The 17,622-nt window shown below is 38.5% G+C and overlaps 1 protein-coding gene across 12 annotated transcripts in view; it reads right to left on the bottom strand.

The window, feature by feature from the left end:
• RGS7 (regulator of G protein signaling 7) overlaps positions 1 to 17,622 on the bottom strand; it is a 600,061-nt gene that overhangs the window by 82,266 nt on the left and 500,173 nt on the right. For all 12 annotated transcript variants that reach the window (XM_063670672.1, XM_063670673.1, XM_063670677.1 and 9 more), the window contains 3 exons: positions 11,686 to 11,750; positions 10,415 to 10,491; positions 10,226 to 10,307 (listed from right to left, as the gene is read on the bottom strand). In XM_063670672.1, coding sequence (XP_063526742.1) covers positions 10,226 to 10,307; positions 10,415 to 10,491; positions 11,686 to 11,750 — 224 coding nt within the window. The remainder of the gene's footprint in view (positions 1 to 10,225; positions 10,308 to 10,414; positions 10,492 to 11,685; positions 11,751 to 17,622) is intronic.

Here is a 17,622-nt window from a genome sequence, read left to right as displayed (position 1 = left end):
GGAAACTCCCAAATTGTCTTTCAAAGTAGCTGTACCATTCTGCATTTCCACCAGCAGAGAATGAGAGCTCCCGATGCTCCACATCCTCACGAGCATTGGATGTTGCTAGTGTTTTGGATTTTAGTCATGCTAATAGGTGTGCAGTGGTATCCAATTGTTGTTTTAATTTAGCCCTAATGACATGTGATGTTGAGCGTCTTTTTGCCCTCTGTGTATGTTCTTTGGTGCAGTGTCTGTTCAGATCCTTTGTCCATTTTTAACTGGCTGTTTTATTACTATTGTTGAGTTTTAAGAGTTATTTGTATATTTTGGATACCAGTCCAAAACATCAGTTGTTTTGCTAATATTGTCCCAGTCTGTGGCTTGAATTCTCATAACAACACCTTTTATAGAGTAAAAGATTTTAATTTTAATGAAGTCCAATTCATTAATTTTTATAATATGGATATATGATTTTTTCTTTTTAGCTTGTAGAAGTAATTGATTATATCAATTGATTTTCAAATGTTGAACCAGTCTTGAACACCTGGAATAATTCCCACTTCACTGTGGTGTAAAATTATTCTTGCACAACACTGGACGTGATATCCCAATAATTTGTTGAGGATTTTTGCATCTTTGTTCATGAGAGACATTGGTGTGTAGTTTTCCTTCCTTGCAATGACTTTGTTTGCTTTGGGTATTGGGGTAATGCTAGCCTCATAGAATGAGTTAGGAGGTAGCCATTCTGCTATTTTCTGGAAAAGATTGTAAAGAATTGATATAATTTGTCCCTCCTTTGCTAGAATTCATCAGTGAACTCATCTGGGCTGGTGCTTCCTGTCTTAGAAGGTTATTAATTATTGATTCAATTTCTTCATTTAATTTAATGTTCTTTAAATTTTTGAGACAGGGTCTTGCTGTGTTGCCCAGGCTGGTATTGAACAACTGGGCTCAACTGATCCTCCTTCCTCGGCCTCCCAAAGTGCTGGGATTACAGGCATAAGCCATCATTCCTGGCCTAATTTCTTTAATTGAACAGGTTAATCTTTAATAATAGATGTTAAGATGTAGGCCTTCTCATTAATATATATAGGCCCATATATACTATCTATTTTCTTGGTAAGTTTTAGAACATTGTGTTTTTCTTTCTTTCTTTCCTGTTTTTTTTTTTTTTTCTTTTGGTTCATTTCATCTAGGCCTTCAAATTTCTGGGCATAGAGTTGTTTAGAATATTTCATTATTATGCTTTTAGTGTTCACAGAATCAGTAGATATAGACTCTTTTATATTTCTGATATTAGTAATTTGTGTCTTCTCCCTTTATTCCTTAGTTAACCTGGCTAGAGGTTTATTGACTTTATTGGTTTTTTCAAAAAAAAGTTTTGATTTTATTGATTTTCTCTATATTCTCTTGCCATTCTCAATGATATCTGCTTCAATTTTTATCATTTCTTCTCTTCCGCTTACTTTGGATTTAACTTGTTCTCCTATTCCTAGTTTCCAAATGTGGAAGTTTAGATTACTAATTTTAGATCTTTCTTTCTTCTAGTACATGTACTCAATGCTATAAATTTCTCTCCAAGCACTGATTTCACTGGATCCTGAAAATTTTGATAAAGTATATTTTTATTTTAAACTAGTTTGAAATATTTTTACATTTCTCTTGAGACTGCTTCTATGACCCACGTGTTATTTAGAAGTGTGTTGTTTAATCTACTAGTATTTTGAGATATTCTAGCTATTTTGATTTCTAGCTTTATATCATTTTGGTCTGAGAACATACTTTGTGTGATTTCTATTCTTCTAAATTTGTTAAGGTGTGTTTTTTGACACAGAGTGCAATCTCTTCTAGTGAGTGCTCCATGGAAGCTTGAGAAGAATGTGTATTCTACTGTTGTTGTATTAAGTATTCTATAGATGTCAGTTAGATCCAGTTGATTGACGGTGAACTTCAGTTAAATCTTGTTCTTAGTTCCTTACTGATTTTCTGCCTGCTTGAACTGTAAATTACTGATAGAGGGGTATTACAGTCTCAAAATAAAATAGCGTATTTATCCATTTCTCCTTGCACTTATTTCAGTGTTTGCCTCATACTTTGATGCTCTGTTGTTAAATGCATAGACATCAAATATTATTATGTCTTTAGGAAGAATTGATCTTTTTATCATTATGTAATATTCCTCTTTATCTTTGATAATTTTCCTTGCTCTGATGTTGGCTTTGTCTGAAATTAATCTAACTACTTCAGCTTTCTTTTGATCACTGTTAGCATTTAACTTCATATTTTAATGGATTTGTACACACACACAGGCACACACACACACACACACACACACTCTTGCTTCGCCAGGCTATTCTATACAAATTTATTTGAAGAAAAAAAGATATGTAGGGACATTTATGGGACTACAGGCAAGATAGAAGAAAGACAAGAGACCTTCCAAACGAATAACAAATCCTCTTTCACCCTCTATGCCTTCCTCTAACAAACTGACCTTGTATCAGGGTTTAACTATCACCTTTAGCTTAATGAGTTTCAGAATCAATTCTATATCCCAAAACATCCCTCAAATTTTGGTCTCATGTCTACAACTATTGACAAGATCTCGCTCCATCTGAATGTCATGTCATCACACTCAGCATGCCCTAAAACAAACTCACTGCTCCAAATCTGCTACGAACCCTTAGCAAAATCCTTTGTAAATTTCATATGTCCACGATTTTCTCAACTACTCAGACTCAATATTTTGCATTAAGTTGTATGCTACAAAATGTTAGGTTTAGGATAGGGAATTGAAGACAGACTTTCTGCTCTTCAAGAGATCGTGGTCTGACAGATGTTAAAACAAGTGCTCTGGTCAGTGTCAACAAAAATACTACAAAATGCTGATTATATATGGGTTTTAAAAAGCATAAGTAAATCAACTATTCTCACTACTTTGTGATTCGGATTTGCTTAAATTGAAGTCAGGAAGAATTCAATGATTATTGTTTCTATATTGAATATCCTGATGAAGTACATTTCCATTTCTCTGCTTAAGTATTTTTATCCGTGACATCTTTGTTGAATGCTTGGCATGCATTCAACCCTAAACTAATAGACTGGGGAAGCAAAGAAGGTGATCTAATTCTTATTGCTTCAGTGCTGGAAAGAACTCTAAAAATTATGAATCTCATTTTCTATCCCAGTGATTGCCTTTTCTCCATTCTATTTCTGGCTCATGACTTCTAATCTATACTTGAATTTATCATTTGCATCATTAGAAGTTGGCAATGACCTTTAGATAGCTTTGAGTATTAGGAAGCTTTTATATTGATATTTTATTTTCCAGTCGTTTTCATAGTAGTCATACAGAACCCAATGTGTGGTAAACCAATAAACTTTATTCCAACTCTGTTTAATAACATTTCAAAATAGGAAGACACTTTCCATGGGACTTCTCATTCCTAGGGTCACTAATCTTATTAATAATTTCACAATTTTTTTTTGCTCTTGCTTTTTTTTAGTTTGCCTCCTTACCGTCCATCCATTCACCACTTAACTCCAGCTCATCCACATTCTTTTTAAAGTATGGTGTAGAGGATTGGGCACAAAATGCTAAAGTTGAGTTTCTTCAGCACTTTGACAAGTAGAAGTTTCACTGCAATTTAGCTAGATGTTAAAATCCTGTTAATACAAGCTACTAATGCATTACTCTTTGTGTGTATATATGTGTGGGGCTTCATTAAATTACTGAAACATTAAATACACAAGTCAATCCAAATACTATATTATCTTTGTCATACTACAATTTGGTGTATTTTTCCCACTATATTCTTCAGTAGTTAGTTTCTGGCAATTCTGTCTGGAGTCCTTAGTAAGTGAAGAGTCCTTTTTAGTGTTATGATCTTAATTTTTTTTTTCTGGAGTAAATGCTGACATACTTAGGAGGCTACTTTATTTTATAGAGATATTAAGTACTAGAATGATTATTCTGTGTCAGTCCGACCTAAAAGTGACCTCACGGTTTTTTGAAAGGTAAAAAATCATCTTATGTATATTTTTTACACTCCAGGTAAAATGCACATAATATATCATATTTTACATTAAATTGACTTTAAGTATATTTTAAAGATGCTGAACTGTTATTTCAAATTTCCCCTTCCTCACTACATTTCTGGCTAATGGCTTCCAATCTGTTCTTGAGGTTGGAATAATAAATGCTCGTGTCAAATCGGATCAAATAAAAGTATTCAAAAGGCAAGGCAGCATATCACCTTTACTTGAATTAAAAGTTTTATAAGGATCAGATGTGATCTTTTTTTTTTTTATTGAAAGGTGTAGTAGCAGAACTGTGAAAGGGAAAACAAAATGAAAAACATTCAACAAAAATGCTGTTAGGATAACTCCATTTCTGGCTTTTGAAAATAAAGATACTTTATATACTTATGAAGGCAAATCGATTCAGGAAAATATAACTACATAACTTAAAAGTCTTTCAGTTAGATCGTGTCACAGATCTGTGACATTTAAGCATAGAGCTTTTTATTCTAATGGGAATATCAATCTCAAGACTTTTAAAATTGATAGTGATTGCTTCATGTTTTTTCAATTAACCTTCTGAAAAACCATAACAAAAATAAGACCCTACTTTCTTATCTCTTTTTTTTTTTTTAACGAATAATTTCTGTAAACTAAATACGTGTGTGTGTGTGTTTGTGTGTGTATTTTAGAGACAGGGTTTCACTCTGCTACCCAGGCTGGAGTGCAGTCATATGATATAGCTCACTGCAACCTCGAACTCCTGGCCACAAGGAATCCTCTTAGCCTCAGCCTCCTGAGTAGCTAGGATTATAGGCATGCACCATCATACCTGGCTAATGTTTTGTAGAGATAGAATCTCACTAACTCGCCCAGGCTTAAATATAGTTTATATATTTTAAAAATTTTAGGCCGGGCACGGTGGCTCATGCCTATAATCCCAGCACTTTGGGAGGCTGAGGCAGAAGGATCACCTGAGGCCAGGAGTTTGAGACCAGCCTGGCCAACATGGTGAAACCCCGTCTCAACTAAAAATATAAAAAATTAGCTGGGCGTGGTGGCACGCGCCTGTAATTCCAGCCATTCAGGAAGCTGAGGCAGGAGAATTGCTTGAACCGGGGAGGTGGAGGTTGCAGTGAGGCAAGATCGCACCACTGCACTCCAGCCTGGGTGACAGAGTGAGATTCCGTCTTAAAAAAAATAAATAAATAAAAATAAAAATTTAGATCCTTTTTGAAATAATAACGTATACAGGTTGTTACACAATATTATCATATCTAAATATTGAAGATAGGACTTACCAGGCAGCCCTGTTGGCAATAGCCCTCTAGGGTGTATATTGTATAAACATCCCTGGCAGGGGTATTGTACACGTGTTAGTTGGATTCCCCTAGGTCAGGGGTGTGTGGTCCACAATATATGAAAAATGCCCTGAACTCTGGACTTTTAAAAACAGCAAAAGGATATAGGAAAACCATTTAAAAATACAACCAGACACCTATAAATACAGCTATTTTTTAAAAAGCAAAAGGATACATGAAAACCACGAGTAAAATATAATAAGACACCTATAAATACAGCTATATCCTCTGCGGACTATTGCATTCTAACTATTTATTCTTTCTTTTTGCAGGATAGATACATAAAGTCAGGATCTCACTCTTGCTGGAGCTACTTATCTGCCTGGACCCACCCCACCCCCTAGTTCCAGGCCTGGCTCTCCCACTGCTAGCTCTGAACCTGAGCATGTCCTATAAACAACATGAGCATCTGTATCTCCCTTCAGAAAACAAATGGTGCAGTCATACTCATCCTGCTGTGTTAATGACTGTGTTCATAAAATGCGACACTGGACTATGAGTTTTAGGAATCAAGAAGTGTGTTTTAGTCCACTTTTTATGACTGGCCTTAGTATACTATCCGGCACATATTGATACAGAATAAAAGGTATCATTACGTGATACCTTTCCATATTGTATCCACATGTATCCCATGATCCATGTTCCATATTATCGGAAGGGTGGCAACGCCCTGTTTCACGAGTTTCAGATTCAACTTTTGAAGGAAATATGTTTTAGTCATTGCATTGGCAGATGGCTCCAGGACTTACATATTTAAATAACAAAAATGTTGGGGATAAAAGTATTCCTCACACAGTTCAAAAAGTTCCATAGGTGGGTAAAGGAACCATCCCTTTGAAGAGGAAAGTCAACACAGTCTGAATTATTTCAGGTAAACAGGTTGATAAAGACAAAGAAAGGCTGCTTTGTTCTAAGTCTTACATTCCTGCACCTAGAGGACAGATTCCACATTCCAGAATAAAGGCTTAAATAAAAATGCAAGCATACAGGAAATAAAAGAGTTCAAAAATAAAGGGTACTAAGAGACAGGGGTCATAGATTAGCAATTAACACCATGGTGACCACATCAGCCTTAAGTCAAGGTCAGCCTATTTCATGCAAGGTATCCCTAAATGGAAGAGTGGAATGATAAGGCTGGAGGAATAAAGAGATGGCTATGAGAGTGGTCTTCCGAGTTATTCTGGTTGGGACCTCAGAACTGAAGACAAAGGTTGTGACGCTCCTTGATTGTACTCTGCAAGATTCACAGATGTCATTAAAACCATGAAGCATAGGAGCTGCATTTGCACTATCTGTTTCCATATTCCATTTTTTTTTTGCTCTATCCTTTTTTGTGCTACTCTCTGTTTCTTTTCACAAAGAAAGCTGAAAATGTATTGTCTTTCACCTGTCAAGTGAAATGCTAAAGTGATCTGCCAGCTGCTTTTACCCATATAATCTCATTTAATGTTCAATCAACACTGCAAGGGAGGTAGATATATATCCACTTTATAAGTAAGACTGCTAAATCTCAGAAAGGGCAAATCACTGTGCAAGGTGGGCCTCGTAAATAACGGACTCATGTCTATCTGATTCCAAAGCCCACCTGCTTCCCACTCTGCCCCAGGTCTCCCTATTCCCTTTTTTACTGGTTGTTGGCTGACATAATAAAAACTGGAAGTGTACACAATAGGACAGTCTCTTAGATATGGACATCTTCTGGTGAGGGGCGGTATGCAATATCAGGCCCCAGGACATACCAGATTAAGCCTCTGGACAGTTTGAGATACTCTCTGGTATTTTCCTACACATGGTCTGGGATTCTACGTTGCTCAGGTGGCAATAATTTGGTGTTAACATGGAAGACCTAGCTTCCTAGCTTCACAGATCCTATCTAGAAGACCCTTGAATTTTACAGTGAATCCTACAAGGTACAAGGAGTCTTTCATTACAGCCACAGTCAGGACAGACTATGAAGAAGAAACTGAGCCATAGAAATACCTGTTCACTTTAACTCTGGGATATAGGATTTAGGGTCTAAACATATTAGAATTGATTATGACAACTGCAGAATTCATTTCTAGGGACAAATGTAAAAGTGTAGACATTCTTAGAAATTATCACAATATTGCTGTTTTCTCCTATGCCACTTTTTCTTGAGGTGGCCTAGTTACCTTAGAAAGTTCTTGTCATTGCTTAGCTAACACTACAGCCAGCAAATAGAGATAGAGCTTATGTGTTTGGCTGAGAAAATAACATAGGAGCTCTCTTAGGAGAACCTTTCTGTTAATGTCCCTGTCATCATCATCTTTGTCTATTAACTCACAGTAAGGACCCAAAAGGCTAAAAACAAGATAAACACCAGCACCTGTATGGCAGACACGGCCTTTGGACAAGTGTCAGCATTTCACAAGTGCCTGAGATCACTTCAAAATGTTTAAATTTTAAAAATGCCAAGAGGGATTACCTCTAAAGTAATACAGGAAGTTATAATGTAAGAAAAAGAAATGGTTGAAGGTAGGATTGGTTTTAGGCGAATGCCATTCTCAGAGGCTCATGACAACCCGAAGCTCTATTTTCCTCTAGAAAATAAGTGATGACGGCCGGGCGCGGTGGCTCATGTCTGTAATCCCAGCATTTTGGGAGGCTGAGGTGGGTGGATCACGAGGTCAGGAGATCAAGATCATCCCTGCTAACACGGTGAAAACCTGTCTCTTCTAAAAAACACAAAAAATTAGCCAGGCATGGTGGTGGGCGCCTGTAGTCTCAGCTACTTGGGAGGCTGAGGCAGGAGAATGGCGTGAACCTGGGAGGCAGAGCTTGCAGTGAGCCGAGATTGAGCCACTGCACTCCAGCCTGGGTGACAGAGTGAGACTCCCATCTCAAAAAAAAAAAAAAAAAAAAAGTTCAACAAGGGAGATGGAGCCAGTGGCTTCTGGGTGGTTTCTGTCTCCAGATCCTCCTTGGGATGACTTTCTAGTTGGAAGCCTAGTGAAGGATGTGGTAGAGGCCTCTTGAATAACATTGCTCCTTGCTGGTGGGAGACACGAAAGACTAGTGCCTGACTTGCACTGGATAGAGGGAAAGACAACTGTGATCAGATTCTGCCTCCAACAGAGGCACACAAAGGGCTGAGGCAATGGAGCAGGGGAGTGTCTGAGGTGGGATCATGTGTCATCTCTGTGAGCATGAGAGTCTCAGAGCATGAAATAGATGTGGGCAGTGCAGGGGAGCTGGCGTGGTGTGAGTCCTTTTAGGTTGCCAGGAGGATCCAGGCCATGGAAGCTAAACGAGGCTAGAGATGAGCCACCAGATGTCCAGGGGACAAAGTGGATAAGCACAGGAACATAACACATTGACTGGTTTCTAGAGGTTGCTTAAAACAAACAAAAAAATAAAAATCCTACTTAACGTCCTTGCAATAGCTGTGCACCTGACCTCATAATCCTTTTTCTTCATGAACAATAAAACTCACACTGAATTTTCAGTAGCAAAGCCAGTTAATTCTCAATTCTAATCTTTCCAGAATTCAAAAGAGAGAACAAATTCAATATAGCATTTAACAATTGCATTGCTATCTGAAGCTGAAATATGTACATATATAAACAAACCTTTGGAGACTTTCTATTTTGGTCTGACTCTGAAGGTAGTTGAGAGAAAATTGTAAGGTATTCTTATCAATCTTGATTTGTCTTTCATGCTATGAACCTATTATTTATTCTAATAATACTTATATAAATATTATTCTCTACTGCCTTGTCTGTATTTAAATAAATCTACAGAAGAATACGATACAGCATCAAAATAGAAGGAAATATATGAGGTTGTCTTATAGTTGCTGGTAACCACTGTTTAATTTCATCCATAAAGTTTTCTGGTATTAATTAAGGATATTCATTAATATTACTCTGAGGCACGTAGTTTAACATTAATAAGGAAGAAAGCCAGCTAAGTTATTAGAGATCCAATGTTATGTCATTAAAAGTGTGAGCTGATTTGAATTTGAGCCACAGGAAATGTAAGTCTGTGAAAGTCAACAACCAAAGCAGGCTACTAATAGGTTTTAAGAAAGAAAATCAGGCTGGGCACGGTGGCTCATGCCTGTAATCCCAGAACTTTGGGAGGCTGAGGCAGGCAGATTGTTTGAGCTCTGGAGTTCAAGACCAGCCTGGGCACCATGGTGAAACTCCATCTCTATCAAAAATACAAAAAATTAGCCAGGCTTGGTGGCACATGCCTGTCATCCCAGATACTTGGGAGGCTGAGGTGGAAGGACGGGTTGAACTGGGAGGCAGAGGTTACAGTGAGCCAAGATCATGCCACTGCACTCCAGCCTGGGCCACAGAGCCAGATCCATAAAAAAAAGAGAGAGAGAGGAAGAAAGAAAGAAAGAAAAGAAAGAAAGAAAGAAAGAAAAAGAAAGAAAGAAAGAAAGGAAGAAAGAGAGAGAGAGAAAGAGAAAGAAGGGAGGGAGGGAAGAAGGAAGGAAGGAAGGAAAGAATGAAGGGAGAGAAGGAAAATCAGGGCAGGAATAACACTTGTACTATAAAGCTAGAAAAATGTAAACAATAAAACATGAAAAACTGTTTTGTTGCAGTAGTTTTTCTTTCAAATGTATACAGAAGCATCAGATACCTTCAAATAGCAAGAGAGTAAGCAAGCGATATCATGGTGGGAAAATGCATGGTTTTATAAATTAAATATGATGCTATTGAGATCTAGTCATTCTACGCAAAAGTGGTGATCTTTTCTTAACGAATTCACCAAGATACCATGGGGCATGCATGGGGTCACTACGGTCTTTCCCTTACTTTGGCAGGGCACCCCTCACTTCCCACAGACGGAGAAGATGGATTTAAGACGAGAGTGCCATGCTTGCTTACCACGGGCCTGTGCACGTCCCAGAACGCTCTCTCTTGGCTGTCAAGGATCTTCCTTTCAATCTTGTCTCTCTTCTTGTCCACTCTGTCAACACAGTAACAATAGATAACATTTAGTATTAATTGTAGTGCCTCTCTGGACAAAAAGGCCACAACTGGAACAAATCTTCCAAAAGACTCACAAGGACTCACTTTGCTTGTGCTTCTGCTTGCATGAAAATGAACTCCCATTTCCGGGCAAACGCTCTCTGCAGCCTGGCCAGGCTCTCCTGAAAAACATACCCCAGGTGAAGACATTCGGTGTTCATCGTCACTGCTCTCTTCTAGCTTAGTTACCACTTGTATTTGTCAAGGAAACAAACAGTTTCTAAAGTCTTAAGTGTACTGTGGTTCGCAGTGATAAGTCATGCTCCCTGAATTCAGCTCATCTTCATATTGGCAGTCTTAAAGGAAGCAGAAAAACCTGTTACAAATATCGATTTTTTGAATTACTGACTTCAGAGAACAGGACTAAAAATCCAATATGTATCTGCAAAATACTAAAATTACCTGGTACATAAGGAGGTGTTCCAGATGAACCCATTGGATTTTTCTGTACCCACTTTATAGGGGAACAGATCATCAGTGCATTCCTACTACGCACGCAATCAGCCTATTCAGTTCCTGACAATACATGGAACACCCTGGCGGCCCACAACCTATTCCTACACAGTTCTTTGAATTCAGAAAATCTAACAGAGCAACCATCTGCACAAATGACAGCAGATGACTTTTATCTGCTGATGATCACCGTCAGCAGATACAATTTTGGCAAAACCCACTCTTTCCCAGGGTAAATGGTCTTTAATCCTCAGAGTTTGGATAGCTTCACGATGTAGGATGTATCTGACATTTCGACAGTTAAGTCGATTTTAGAAAATAAGATATGCTTCCCTTTTATACTTTGAGTTTATGTATTTAGAGTTTTGTCATATGCAATGTGAATGAAGAGAGGAAGTAAGCAAACAGGCATTCATGCACCCACTGTGATGCCAGATCCCTAGAAATCTGACCCTTCAGATCCATGAATGAGGCTGGGCGTGGTGGCTCACGCCTGTAATCCCAACGATTTAGGAGGCTGAGGCGGGTAGATCACCTGAGGTCAGGAGTTCAAGACCAGCCTGGTCAACATGATGACACCCAGTCTCTACTAAAAATACAAAAATTAGCTGGGCGTGGTGGTGCACGCCTATAATCCCAGCTACTCCAGAGGCTGAAGCAGGAGAATCACTTGAACCTGGGAGGCAGAGGTTGCAGTGAGCCAAGATCACGCCACTGCACTCCACTTCACAAGAGTGAAACTCCACCTCAAAAAAAAGAAAGAGATCCATGAACGAAGAGTTAACAGCCTGCCCAGAAAAGACTGTGGGCCTTACTGCTGTGTATTCTATGACTATCTTTGCCAGAAGGTCCTTGGTACTTACAGCTTCATAGTCTGCGAGCTCCAGTCGTGCCTTGTTTTGCATTGTTCTCTTGCAGAGGTAAACGGCTAAAAAAAAAAAAAAAAAATCAATCATTTTTTGCCTGCTTATCAACACCATGGCACTACAAGTAAAAGTACAAAACTACAAATCAAGGGACTTGCACTTTTTTCCCAAGTTGTAATTTTTGATCATTTTCTTAGACAAAAAATAATTATGTAATAACTTTATTACTGAAATTCAAGCATCATAGTATTTATGGTATCCTAATAAAATAAATATGCTAAGAAACTTGGTAACTTTTTTTTTCAGAGATGGTCTTACTCTGTCGCCCTGGCTGAAGCAAGTGTAGTGGTAAGATCCTTGTTCACTGCAGCCATACACTCCTAGGCTCAATTGATCCTTTCGCCTCGGCCTCCTGAGTAGCTGGGACTATAGGCGTGAGCCACCAAGCCTAGCTAATTTTATCATTATTATTATTATTTGTAGAGAGGCTTCTCGCTTTGTTGCCCAGGCTGGTCTTGAACTCCTGGGCTCAAGTGATCCTTCCACCTCAGCCTCTCAAAGTGCTGAGATTATAGACATGAGACACAATCATTTAAAAATTTTTATTAAATGGTCATCACAGTTTTTAGCATCTTCAACAAATAAGAGGAGAAAATAAAACCTTCTAAAAGGGTCACCAAATGAACTTTAAAATCTATATATACAAATAAAATCATTTTGCGAAAAGGAAATTATGAATTAGTGGCACATTCAATGATGTCCAGACTCTACTGTCAACTGAAACAATCTGTTCATGTACACTGAAGACTTCTTGGCATCTTCTTGGCTTCATTTCACAAGAGCCAATCTTCCATTGTTTTGTCACTAGGAGAAGGGTATAACGTCTTACCTACCTTCCACAGTATTTCCATTTTCCTGAGGAGTCGATGGCCTGGGCTACCATGGAAAGTCCATCTGGGCAGCAGATTTATAGAAGGTGGTGACAGCAGTGTTGCAATTGAGCAAATGTCTTCAGTTATTTCAGGGTATTCTAGTGACTCTCATGACAAACTCAAGGCATTCACAGCCCTCTGGTAGAGTCCCAATTGCCAGAAAATTTTTGTCATTGTTTTTCACTAAATATGCATGATATTTGAGTCTCATGAAACTCAAGATACATTGTGTCTGTTCTAGATGCTGAGTAAATGCATTGGATGAGGACTGTCAAATATTACTTATTGTAAGGCTACCTCTGTGAGGTTGCCTGGGAAATATCACCTTTGCACTACACTGTACCACCCCTAGTTTTGGATAACGACGTCCAGCTGTTATCATTAAGGAAACACACTACACAGAAAATTTGAGACCGGTGCAAACAGGAATACTATTTACTCAATTTCTGTAAGGTTTCTTGTATGAAAGTCAAGACGAAGGAGAGAGCCAACCACAGATTGATGCTGACATTCCTACAAATGCTAAGAACCCAGTATATAGTATTAGAACACCTCTTTGTACAATCTACCATAATAATTTTATTGTTCTACTAATATTAGTAATTTTTGAAAGTCAGACTTCATAAACAAAAGTGACATGATGTGTTCATTTCCTAATTCATCATAACTGATGCTCACTCCCGAAGGATCTCTTACTATAGAGGCCACTGTGACTTGAATAAAACATCTAAAATGTTCTAAGCAGTTGTAAAAGAAATTGAAGCGTAAGTGAAATACCCCTGAGGGTGTCTCTTCATGAGAGAAAGATCAAATCTTCTTAAATATCTATTTGAATAATTTCAGCTTTCCTGCGGAATTACCTCTAATGAAATTTCAAGCCCCAGCTATGCCCTCCATCAGTCACACCTCCTGTGTCCTCCTGCACCAGCTTCTCCTTGCTTTATTGGTTCTACCCATCTAATCTTTATTATTTGCAAAATCAGCTCCCTTTGGGGGAATGTTTCTCACCATTAGGTACCCTAATGCATTAAAGCAAGAGTGGGATGATTTTATTTTTTCCATGACTGCTCACAAACACATTATGTATCTTGTAATACAGGTGTCCTATGATGTGATTGTTCTTTAATTCTCTAGGGAACAAAATGAAGGTGTGGGCAGACAGTGCCAGGCATAAAATATTGGTATCACAAATATTTGTTGAATGAGTGAATTAATAAATGAAGGAACAGGATATCGTCAGAAGGAGATATTTCGAGGTCAAATCAACTTAAGTGATAAAATCTCCCTAAATGTCTATTTGATTCTTTGGTATAAAGAAAGACAGGAAGTGGGGCATGGTGGCTTATTTCTGTGGTCTTAGCCACACTTGGGAGGCTGAAGAAGGAGGATCATTTGAGGTCAGTAGTTCGAGGCTGCAGTGAGCTATGATTGCACCACTGCACTCCAGACTGGGCAACAGAGCAAGACTCTGTCTCTTAAAAAAATAAAATAAAATAAGAAAGAAAGAGGCAAAAGGTACAAGTCTGAATTAGCAGTGTAGAGAATAATCTGGTAACTGTTGAAGACACAGCAAATATGCTCTTGACTGGATAGGCCTAGACCTCATCAGTCTAGTCCAGACACAGTTGCTGTATGTTGACAGGTACAGATAATACTTTTTATTCTTTATTAGCAGAGAGTACCAGCATTGGTCAAGATGTGGATGAGGCAGAAGGTCCAAGCACATCAAAGAGGATTCCAATTCAGGAAATTTCCCAATTCATTGAAGATTGACAAAATGAATGCACTTACGCATAGTCAAAACTACAGCTCAGGCTGGGCGCATTGGCTCATGCCTGTAATCCCAGCACGTTGGGAGGCCGAGATGGATGGATCACGAGGTCAGGAGTTCAAGACCAGTGTGGCCAAGATGCTGAAACCTCGTCTCTACTAAAAATACAAAAAAAATTAGCCAAGCGTGGTGGCGGGCACCTGTAGTCCCAGCTACTGGGGAAGCTGAGGCAGGAGAATCGCTTGAACCTGGGAGACAGAGGTTGCAGTGAGCCAAGATCATGCCATTGCACTCCAGCCTGGGTGACAGAGCAAGACTCTGTCTAAAACAAAAACAAAAACAAAAACAAACAAAAAAACTACAGCTAAGGCAGGTGCTTTTGTGCCAATCCTAATTATTTTGGCGCTGAACATGCTCTATATGGTGCTAGGTATAGACCTAGGCCCAGATCCAAAAGAATGAATCTTTTATAACATAACTCTGAATATTTCCTGCTGTGACAAAATATTGAAAATATCAACTAATGATGCCATTTTTGGGGTTCCATTTAAAATATTTTCTATTATTAAAGATGTAATTGCAATACCAAGTTTAAATATATTTCCCTGCAGTAGTTTTCTGGGAGATCATCAGGAGACAATTTGGAAGACTTGGGAGGTCAAACAAATAATTTAATAGGAGGCTATGCCACTAAGTGGGAGAAAGTTTGGGCAGGCCTGAAGTGCTACTCTGGCTAAAAAAGCTGCATAGATAAGGCATAGATTTTGGCCCAAATGCAACTTAGAACTTAGATGGGAAAGTCAAAGTTTCTGGATCACATCTTTGAGTAGAAATGGAATAGAAAGTGAGTGCTGATGTCAAATCTTCCCCTTTAATTTATAAAGCTCTAGAGAAGCTGGAGCGGTCTCTTAGACAACACTGATGCCCATGACAAAGGTGTGAAGGCACATCACACAGGTCAGCGAGAAAATCACTAAGACCCCAGTATCACAATGTGGAAAGAGTAGGAATATATCATTCACCAAGACTAGAACTACAAAAGTCCAATAAATATTTTTAAATTACCCAACTTACAACCCAGGTAATGCAAATTAACTCACATTGTCATGCTATTCTTTTTTTTTTTTCTCTTTTAATATTTAGTTTGTGGCTAATTCTTCCCTTGTTCCTGAATTTTAAACAGTCAAGCTGTTTGTACAATCTTCCTTCTAATGCTTGGGTAATTCAAAGAGTCCCAAGTTATTTGAGAGGTGATTGGGTCATGAGGATGGAATCTTCCTTAATGAGATTAGCGCTTTTATTAATAGACTCAAAGGAGCTGATTCACCCTTCTACCATGTGGGGACACAGCAAGACGGTGCCGTCTATGAACCAGAAAGTGGGCCCTCCCCAGACATCAAATCAGTTGGCACTTTAATCCTGGACTTCTCAACCTCCAGCATTGTGAGAAATAAACGTTTGCTGTTTATAAACAAAACAAAACAAAAGGGTACCAAGTTATTAATGAGAATGTTCATCTCAAGTAATGATCAAATAATCACGCAAATTGTCGGTGAGAAGTGTGAGTGGCTTCTTTCCCCCCGCCCCGACTCCCTTTTGTGACTCTCACCAAGAACCATGAACCGAGGCCTCTGATCCTCCTGGGGCTGCAGTGTAGGAGAGGAAAGGGGAAGACTGACATTTTTATTACATTTTTCATTGGAATAGAACTTTATTATATTTGACAGAGATTCTGAATTTTATTGCTGAGATAAAAAATTAAATCTGGTATGTAACAAAAATAAATATGTGCTTCACAGGAGCTTTCCTTTATTATTTTAACATTAAAATTTTAAATATTTTAGTTGATAAATGAAAAATTGCATATATTTATGTTGTGCTATGTGATGTTTTAATATAGGTTATATGCTTTGCTATGACTAAATCAAGCTAATTAACATTTCCATCACTTCACATTCTTACCACTTTTTGTGATGAGAACTTCGAAAATCTACTCTTGGCCGGGCGCAGTGGCTCATGCCTGTAATCCCAGCACTTTGGGAGGCCGAGGCAGGCAGATCACTTGAGCTCAGGAGCTTGAGACCAGCCTGGCCAACATGGTGAAACCCTATCTCTACTAAAAATACCAAAATTTAGCTGGGTGTCGTGGCAGGTGCCTGTAATCTCAGCTACTTGGGAGGCTGAGGCAAGAGAATTGCTTGAACCCGGGAGGCAGGGGTTGCAGTGAGCTGAGATCCCACCATTGCACTCCAGCCTGGGTGACAAGAGTGATACTCTGTCTCAAAAAAAAAAAAAAAACCAAAAAACCAAAAAAACAAAAAAAAACTACTCTCTTGGCAATTTTCAAGTATTAATGGTAACTATCATCATTCCGCTATATAACAGTCTTCTAGAACTTAGTCCTCTAACTGAAACTTTGCACCTTTTAACCAATATCTCCCCGCTCCCTGTCCCCAGGCCCTGGTAATCACCATTCTACTCTCTGCTTCTATGAGATAAACTTTTTTCAGATTCCACACAAGTGACATCACACAGTATTTGTCTTTCAGTGCCTGACTTATTTCACTTAACATACTGTTCTCCACGCGCATCACGTTGCTGCCAACACAGGATTTTTTGTATTTTTAAAGGCTGAATAGTATTTCATTGTGTATCTATCCCACATTTTCTTTATCCATTCGCCTGTTGCTGGACACTTAGGTTGATTCTGTATCTTGGCTATTGTGAATAATGTTGTAATGAACATGCAAGTTCAGGTATCGCTTCAAAATACTGATTTTATTTTCTTTGGGTAGATCCCCAGAACTGGAATTGCTGGATCCTATGGTAGTTCTAGGTTCATTATTTGAGGAACTTCTGTACAGTTTTCCATAATGGCCGTACTAATTTACATTCCCACCAGCAACAGTGTATCAGAGTTCTCTTTTCTCCACATTCTCCCCAACGCTTGTTACCTTTCATCTTTCAGATCAAAGCCATTCTTACAAGTGTGAGGCAATATCTCACTGTGGTTCTGATTTGCATTTCCCTGATGATTAGTGACGGGGATCACCTTTTCATATACCTGTTGGCCATTTGTAGGTCTTCTTTTGAAAAATGTCTTTTTAGGTTTTTTGCTCATTATATAATTGGCTTATTCGTCTTCCTGCTTCACTGATACCACCAGGGTGATCTAGCTTGCCACTCTCTAGACTTGGCAAAAGCTTAAAGCTCCTTATGATTTTTATGGTA

This window comes from Pongo pygmaeus, chromosome 1 (genome assembly GCF_028885625.2).
Source record: "Pongo pygmaeus isolate AG05252 chromosome 1, NHGRI_mPonPyg2-v2.0_pri, whole genome shotgun sequence".
Lineage (NCBI taxonomy): Eukaryota > Metazoa > Chordata > Mammalia > Primates > Hominidae > Pongo > Pongo pygmaeus.
This window is presented reverse-complemented; position numbering and strand designations above follow the sequence as displayed.